General features: G+C 49.3%; 1 protein-coding gene across 1 annotated transcript; it reads right to left on the bottom strand.

Moving 5' to 3' along the window:
• Positions 1-5,913: 5,913 nt before the first annotated feature.
• LOC138765351 (integumentary mucin C.1-like) lies at positions 5,914-6,399 on the bottom strand. The gene has a single exon (XM_069942392.1). The coding sequence runs from the start codon at positions 6,397-6,399 to the stop codon at positions 5,914-5,916; it is 486 nt and encodes a 161-aa protein (XP_069798493.1).
• Between the last annotated feature and the right edge of the window lie 2,653 nt (positions 6,400-9,052).

Here is a 9,052-nt window from a genome sequence, read left to right as displayed (position 1 = left end):
GTCCCCTTTGTATGGAGCCATAAGAGTATTTACTCAAAAACTGGCATAGAATCATGGCAAGTAAAGAAAACAAGCAGTGAGGTCATGGAACTGATACAGTGCTTTCTGTCTTAAAGCAAATAAGGATTGATAAATCCCCAGGGCCTGACAAGATATTCCCTCAGACCTTGAGGGAAGCTAGTGTAGCAATTGCAGTAGCTCTGGCAGAAATATTTCAAATGTCTTTATCCACGGGTATGGTGCCAGAGGATTGGAGGGTAGCTCACGTTGTTTTCTTGTTTAAAAAAGGCTCCAAAAGTAACCATGTAAAATTTAGGCCGGAGAGCCTGGTGTCAGTAGCAGGTAAATTATTATACGGTGTCCTAAGATGTCAGATATACGATTGTTTGGATAGCCAGAAATTGATTAGGGATAATCAATATGGTTTTGTGCATGGGAGGTCGTGTTTAACCAAGTGCGGTAGAACAGAGGGACCTGGGAATACAGATACATAATTCCCTGAAAGTGGCATCACAAATGGATAGGGTTGTAAAGAGAGTTTTTGGCATAAATCAAAGTATTGAACAGAGGAGCAAGAAAAGTTCTACAAGTCATTGGTGAGGCCAAATTTGGTGTACAGAATTATGTACAGTTTTGATAACCTAACTAAAGGAAAGATATCAATAAGATTGAAAGAGTGCAGAGAAGATTTACTCGGATGTTACCTTGACTTCAGAAACTGAGTTACAGGGAAAGGTTAGAGAAGTTAGGACTTTATTCCCTGGAATGAAGGGAGATTTGATAGAGGTATTTAAAATTATGAGGGGGATAGACAGAGTAAATGTAGATAGGCATTTTCCACTTGAGGGAAGGGGAGATACAAACCAGAGGACATGGGTTAAGAGTGAAGGGAGAAAGTTTAGAGGGAACATGAGGGGGAACAGAGAGTGATGGGGGTGTGGAACGAGTTGCCAGCTGAAGTGGTGAATGTGGGCTCAATTTTAACATTTAAGAGGAATTTGGCAGGTACATGGATGGGAGAGGTATGGAGGGCTATGGACTGGGTGCAGGTCAGTGGGATGAGGCAAAACAAATGGTTCAACACAGACTAGAAGGGCCAAAGGAGCCTGTTTCTGTGCTGTGATGTTCTATGGTTCTATGGTTCATCAACACCAACATCTTTCCAAGCACTGACAGTAGACTAACCGGTCTATAATTTCCTTTCAGCTGCCTTCCTCCTTTCTTGATTAGTTGGGTGATATTTACGATTTCCTAGTCCTCCGGAACCAAGCCAGAATCCATTGATTCCTGAAAGATCATTACTGATACCTCCACAATCTCTACTGCTACCTCATTTAGAACCCGAGGGTGCGATCCATCTGGTCGAGGAGACTTGGCCATCCTTAGACCATTCAGCTTTCTGAGCACCTTCTCCCTTGAAGTAGTAACTGCCCTCACTTCCCTTCCCTGATTCCCTTTGACACTGCTGGTATCTTCCACAGTGAAGACTGATGTAGAATATTCATTTAGTTCCCCTGCCATCTCCTTGTCTCCCATTATTATTTCTCCAGTGTCATTTTCTAGTGGCCCTATATCTTTGCTCACCTTTCTTTTATTCTTTGGATACTTGAAGAAGCTTTTGTATTCTCTTTGATATTTGCTACCCTACTTTCACACTTCCATCTTTTCTCTCTTTATGTTTGTTAACTTCTGTAGGTTTTTTAAAAAACTTCCCATTCCTCTATCTTTCCCATTAATTTCAATTCCTTTTATACCCTCTCCTTCGCTTTCATGTTGGCTTTGACTTCACCGATCTGCCGCAACATTTTTCTTTTGGAGTATTTCCTTTTTTTTTGGTGTGTATATTTATCTTGCACTTTCCCCATTTCTTGCAGAAACTCCACCCTCAGCTGCTGAGCCCTCATCCCTAGCAATCTGTCTTGGCTGCTTCTTGTCTCACGCTAGTGTAATTCCTCTTTAGGCAGTGCTCCCAGCTAAAGGGAGACCACCCCACCTCCCCTCTCCCTCAGTGATCCTCTCGGCTGTTTTAATGATCTTCTGGATCAGTTTTTAAACAGATCGTTTTTTGTTTACACAGGGAGGAGTGAAATTCGAAAGTTTGCAGATGCGGGGCTCAGGCACGAAACGTCGGTAACGAGTCTTTACCTCCCATGGACACAGAGAGACCAGCTGGGTTCCTCCAGCATTTCTGTGTATTTTTTTTTACACAGAGACAGATTGATATCCAGAATTCTCTGCAACAGGATGGAATAACTGTGTTTAAAATACATCTGGACTCATTATTTACCCTGCTCATTCTCACCTTGTTTTTATTTTTGCTTGATCCGCTGTATTATGTACAAGTTGACTTGCCTTGATAGCATGCGAAATAAAGGTTTTCACTAATCCTCGGCACATGTGACAAAATTTCAGTTCAAAGCTGGAAGAGGCAGGGCCTAAAAAGATATAGTCCTCACGACGGCAAATGGAATTAATGTTAGCAGAAACATGTCATCATGGATGGATATGCTGAAGGGCTTGTTTCTGTGATGTGGGACTATAACTGATAAGCTTGTGTTTGACTAATTTGACTGAATTCCTTGGGAGATCAAACAGAGAATTATTAAAATCTACAAGGAAATTTAAACTCAGTCTTTGACAAAATCCCCGAGGTGCGCTGAGTACGCATCATAAAATGTACCAAGGATATTGTAGAGCACGTCAAAAGAACCAAAGACTTGTTGATCCAAACCAAGGCTTTTATTAACTAAAAAGACTGGAGCATATCACGAGTCAGTCAACCAGTCCAGAATGACCTGGTCTGGGGAGGAGCAATCCTTTAAGACCTGCCAGTAGGTGTGGTTACGCTCTCAGCCAATCACAGTCATCCTACATGACCATCTATACATATACACATTAGTGATAGAATCTGTACTATCACATTCACCCCTTCTTTGAGAATGATGGAGGGCTGTAAAACAAAAGAAAAAAAGGGCCCAACAGGGGGCCTGAAAATCCAGCGTGACTGCCGTGGCGCCGGGATTGAGGTCGCCAGAGTCATGTCGCCGGGTGCGGCCACTGCTTTTGTTCAATTCCCCAACAGCGTTGTCGACAGTCTGGCCTGAGCTGGTGGGGTGGTGCTGGTCCCTCTGTTCAAGCACATGACCTGGGAGAGAAGGAATAGGGGGAGGTTGGGTGAAAAGCACTGCTGTGCCTGATCCAGCTTGGGCTAGGTCCCTTACTGAGACTGTGTCCTCCCGTCCGTCCAGGTACTCAACGTAGGCATAATGCAGGTTCGCATGGAACAGATTCACTCGGTCAATCGAGGGAACGTTCTTTGAGTACCGGACATGACGTCGCAAGAGGACCAGCCCGGGAACTGCGAGCCACGTCGGTATGGTCATACCCAACTCAGATTTCCTCGGGAAAGAGGACATCCTTTCACTGGGGGTTGGCATTGGTCGCGGTGCATAGGCAGGAGCGGATGGATTGTAGGGCACTAGTGAGCACGTCCTGCCAGCGAGAGGTGGGGAGACCTTTGGACTGGAGGGCAAGCGTAACTGCTTTCCCGATGGTGGCATTCTCTCTTTCGACCTGCCCATTACCGCGTGGGTTATAGCTCGTGGTCCAGCTTGAAGCAATACCACGCTCCAGAAGGTACTGCCGCAGCTCCGTGCTCATAAACGAGGACCCCATGTCTCTGTTGATGTAAATGGGGTACCCAAAGATGGCGAAGATGCTGTGCAGGGCCTCTATGACTGAGGAGGTGGACATGTCCGAACAGGGCACAGCGAATGGGAAGTGGGAGTACTCATCGAAGGCCATAAGGCCATGTAGGTTGGTTGATAGTAGGGGCCCCTTGAAGTCCATGCTGAGACACTCAAAGGGGCAGGTGGCTTTGATGACATGGGACGTGGGTGTTCTCAGATGGAAGAAGTGAGGCTTGCACTCAGTGCACACCGGGCAGGCTCGGGTCATGGAGCGAATCTCTTCGACTATGAAGGGCAGGTTGTGAGCTTTGACAAAGTGCGCGAACCTTGTGACCCCTGGATGACAGAGCTCCTCGTGGAGTCTCTGCAGCCTGTTCAGTTGTATGTTGGCGTAGGTCCCCCTGGAGAGCGCATCTGGTGCGTCATTGAGTTTACCAGGCCAATACAGTATGTCATAATTAAAGGTGGAGAGTTCGATTCTCCACCTAGCGATTTTGTCATTCTTGATCTTATCTCTCTGGGTATTGCTAAACATGAAGGAGACCGCGCGTTGTTCGGTCAGCAGTGTAAAGTGCCTGCCAGTGAGGTAGTGTCTCCAACGACGTACTGCTTCGACTATGGCCTGGGCTTCCTTCTCGACAGAGGAGTGTCGGCTCTCAGGACCCTGGAGGGTTCTGGAGAAGAAGGTTACCGGCCGGCCAGCCTGGTTCAAAATGGCTGCCAGTGCAAAGTCAGACGCATGGCTTTCGACTTGGAACGGAACGGACTCATCGATGGCGTGCAGCGTTGCAGCAGCCATGTCTGATTCGATGCGGTCAAGGCCGCTCTGGCTTTGGTTGACAGGGGGAAGGAGGTGGTCTTGATGAGTGGCCATGCCTTGTCGGCATAGTGTGGAACCCATTGGGCGTAGTAAGAGAAAAAACCCAGGCAGCATCTGAGTGCCTTCTGGGTGTGGGGCGGCGGGGTGGGGGGGGGGGGAAGTCTATGAGGGGACGCATGCAGTCATGGTCTGGCATTACCACCCCGTTCTCCACCGCACAACCCAGAATTGCGAGCCAAGTGGTCCGGAAGACACACTTGTCGAAATTGTAGGTCAAGTTCAGCCGCGTTGCAGTCTGAACAAATTTCTCAAGGTTGGCATCATTGTCCTCCATGTCATGGCCACAGCTGGTGACATTGTCCTGATACGGGAAAGTAGCAGTCAGCCCATTCTGGTCCTCCATCCAGTTCATTTCCCGTTGGAAGACCGCGACGTCATTCGTGACAATAAAAGGTACCATGAGGAATTGATACAGCCACCCATTTGCTTCGAAGGCCATGAAAGGTCGGTCTTCTCAGCAGATCGGGAGCTAGTGATAGGCCAAATGTAAGTCAATGGTGGAGAACTCGCGGAATTGGGCGATCTGATTCACCACATCCGTGATCTGTTGGAGGAGGTACACATCCAGAAGTGTGAAGCAGTTGATTGTCTGGCTGTAGTCAATCACCATTCGCGGCTTCACCCCATTTTTAACAACCACCACCTTGGCCCTCCAGGGACTCGAGCTAGGTTCGATTATACCCTCGTCCAGCAGTCTGCGCACCTCGCTTGTGATAAATTTCCTGTGTTCATAACTATATTGCTGGCTTTTGGTGGCCACAGGCTTCCAGCCAGGGGTGAGGTTTGCGAAGAGCGCTGGGGGAGCAACTCGGAGGGTCGAGAGGCTATAGATGAGGCCCTGGAGCACGGGGGCGGGTGGCTTGGTCTGCCGCTGGCAGGAGGCTTCCGGGTTGGAGTGGTTACAGACAGAGTGGAGCGTGAGGCCCCTCAAAGTGCAGGGAAACGGATTGGAACTAGCACTAAATATCCAGTCCCAGCAATACAGGGGCGCACAGTTGGGGAAGGACTAATAGTTTGAGTCTGTGAATGTGATGCCCTGGACTTTCAGGGTCGCCACGCAATACCCCTTTATCCCGGTCGAGTGCGATCTGGTCTCCAATGAAATCCTCTGGGCAGTGGGGAGAATAACCAGTCCACAATGGTGGGCCAGGTCCGGGAAGATAAAACTGTTAGTTGACCCCGAGTCAAATAAGCAATTGGTACGGTGTCCACACACTTTAATCAGTTCCATTGCTTTTGTGAGGGGATGGGGGCAGTCCTGGTCTAGGGTTACTCATGCAGTGACTTGTAATGAGGACAGTGGAGTCCTGTGGGATGATGTCAAGAAACCTGTGCGTGGTAACGTCACAGAAACAGTCGGGCCGGAGCAGTCAGCGTCGAAGAGTTGGTGCTGCTGCCTGCAGCCTGCTGGGGTTGTTGGCCAGCCAATGGTAAGTGCTGGGGGTCGCTGCTTGCTGTTGGCGATGGGTAGTCAACTGGGCAGTTGTCAGCGGTCACGGTTGTCGGTACCGTGGCAGTAGCTTCGGTCGTGGTGGCATGTCCCTGGTCGGCAGCGTCAGTTGTAGCGGTGGGTACTGGGTCAGTAGCATCAATCGCGGTGGCGAGTACCCAGTCGGCTGCCTCAGTCGTGGCGGGTCCCCGGTCGGCAGCGTTGGTAGTGGTGCCTGGTGTGGCATGTCCTTGGTCAGCAGCAGCGGTGGGTCCCTGGATGGCAGCAGCGGTAATGGCAGTGGTGGGCTCAGCGGTGATGGCGGCAGCGGCCATTGAAGTCGGGGCTGGGGCCTGGTCGGATGTTGCTTCGTGAGGTATGGTGAAGCAGGTCAAAATCATTGCGGCGAAGGTGGGTTGTACCTTCCGCGCTCAGCATCTACCCAGTGACGTCAGGCGTTGCCACGTGAAGTAGCCCTCGCTCTCACTGGACGAGAGCTCTGAGGAAGAAATGGTTGAATGGGAGGTTGGTGGTTGGGCTTCACACGAGGCACTGTGTTTGATGGTGGCCATTTTGGAGTGACAGACTAGAGCAAAGTGGCTGTTTTAAGGCACTTCTGGCACCTGGCTTTTCTTGCCGGGCCCTGGGACCTGCTGTGCTTGTCCCTCCTGCAGAAATAACACTTTGGGGTCGCATCGGGCAGTATAGCAGCAGCCGACATGCTTCGGTGTGCCAGAGAGTAGTAGGGTAGAGGGAGGGCATCCTACTCACATCAGAGTGTGGGGTCCAGCCCCAAGAGTACATGTCCATACTTAAGACTGCATCCTCCATTGTCTCTGCGATCCGGATCACATCTTCTAGGTTTTCTCCCCAAGCGCTCACCTCATTCGATCAAACCTCGGCCACATAGGCATCCTGAATGAGATCATCTGTGGTCTCCACTGGAGTTCTGTCTGTGCAGGCACCATCCCTGCCCATTGCCCTTAGTGCTTGAATATAAGCTCTACAGGACTCACCTCCTTGTTGCCTCCTTGTCACTAGTTTGTTCGAGCCTAGACCCTGTTCACCGGTTGCTCTTTCAGCACCTTCAGTGGTCGCGCCCTGGATGCTCTGGTAGACTCTCGCGGACACCATAGTCATCAATATTAGTAGTCGCTGGCTGTCCTCTATCACGGCAGGGTCAGAGAGTTGTAAGTATGTTTCGAAGCACCTCACCCAGTACTTAAAGTCATTTGAGGCTGTAGCCGACTGTAGGTCAATGTCGAGGCGTTCCAGCCGTAGCATACGCTCCATCCCTTCAAAACTTTCTAGTTAATAAAAATGTAGAGCGTATTGAAAGAATCAAAGACTTGTTGATTCAAACCAAGGCTTTTATTAACTAAAAGACTGGAACATATCACAAGTAGGTCGACCAGTCCAGAATGACCTGGTCTGGCTAGGAGCAATCCTTTAAGACAGGGGTGTCAAACTCAAATTCACGGAGGGCCAAAATTAAAAACTTGGACTAAGTCGAGGGCCGAACTAAATATTTATTGAAAATTTTCAACAACATCTGCATGTTTTCTCTTCTTTCAACATATGTAACGTTAAACTTTTTCTTATTAAAATAAATGTTTAATAATAGTTTTGGATAAACTCTTTCATTGTCATTGTCATTGGCCCATTTCCTTTGGAGCTCTGAAACCGTGCACATGACGAGTCAATGAGGGATGATTAAAGCAGTGGTCTTCAAACTTTTTCTTCCCACCCACAGACCTCCTTAAGCAATCCCTTACTAATCACAGAGCACCAATGGCACAGGGACGCAGGTGGAAAGAAAAAGGTTGAGAACTGTTGTATTGTGGTAACTCCACATCTGATTAGGTTAATTGTTAGGCAAGTGGTCAGAGAAAGACCCCCCCACCCCAAGAAAGGCTTAAATCACAGGAACAAAATAAGCTTCCGTCTCACTGCTCCCAATCTTACACACAGTCCTGATGTGGAATGTGGGGTCGCAGCTCCACGTTCACCCGAGTTCAGGTGCTGTCTTTGTGGAGTTTGTACGCTCCCCCCTTGTCTTGGACCAACAGGTCAGTCGCCTGACGAAGGCACCCGAACCCCCCGTTGAAACGCCGACGTCCGGGACGGTGGAGGAATTGGCTGAGAAGAGCGCGTTGCTCCCACCCCCCTCCCATGGTTGGAGAGGGATTAAACTGCGATCTCACGGCACCGGGCTCGTCTCCAACAAAAGGAGCGGGAGGCAGGGTCCGCCACGCACGGAGCGAGGGGGAAGGCATCGCCAACGTGACATTCAGTCTGGCGTCGCCGCTGAAGCGCAGACCCAGCGAGGATGGTCCCCAACTTCAGCCGCGTCTGTGTGTCCGGGAGCCGGGCGGGCTGAGTGCGGCGCTCCGATCCCCGGGATTCTGGACTCTGAGATCCCTCCACACCTCCGGTGTCTTCATTTTCACCTTCAGTGTGCATGCGCTATACTGGCGCGGCGGCCAGCGGGCCAACTCTAATATATATTTAATATGATCTTGTGGGCCAAATATAATTATATCGCGGGCCAAATTTGGCCCGCGGGCCAGAGTTTGACATGTGTGCTTAAGACCTGCCAGTAGGTGTGGCTATGCTCTCAGCCAATCACAGTCATCCTACACTACAATCTGTACATATGTACATATACACATTGGGGATAGGACAGATATGGCTCATTTCGTAATTCAGCATGAGGGCACCCAGAGCCCACTGACACAACCTGTTCCTCAATGTAATTCAGGGAATGTTCTTTTAGTGCAGCTGGCTTTCCAGATGAAGTATGCACTAACTGAAAGATTGGAAAAGCAGGTTCAATGGTAACTGTTAAAATAATTGGATGAACACTCGATAAGCGGAAGTTAGTAGAATAAGATGAGAGAATCCACGGAGGGATCTGGAGAAACTGGGAAATTGGGCCAGTAAATAGCTGATGGAATTTAATGCAGATAAGTGTGAGGTGTTGCACTTCGGAAGATTGAATCAGGGTAGGACGTACACAGTATCTGAGACATGCCCTTGGTGAAGCGAGTTCAA

Source organism: Narcine bancroftii, chromosome 5 (genome assembly GCF_036971445.1).
Source record: "Narcine bancroftii isolate sNarBan1 chromosome 5, sNarBan1.hap1, whole genome shotgun sequence".
NCBI classification, from domain to species: Eukaryota; Metazoa; Chordata; class Chondrichthyes; order Torpediniformes; family Narcinidae; genus Narcine; species Narcine bancroftii.
This window is presented reverse-complemented; position numbering and strand designations above follow the sequence as displayed.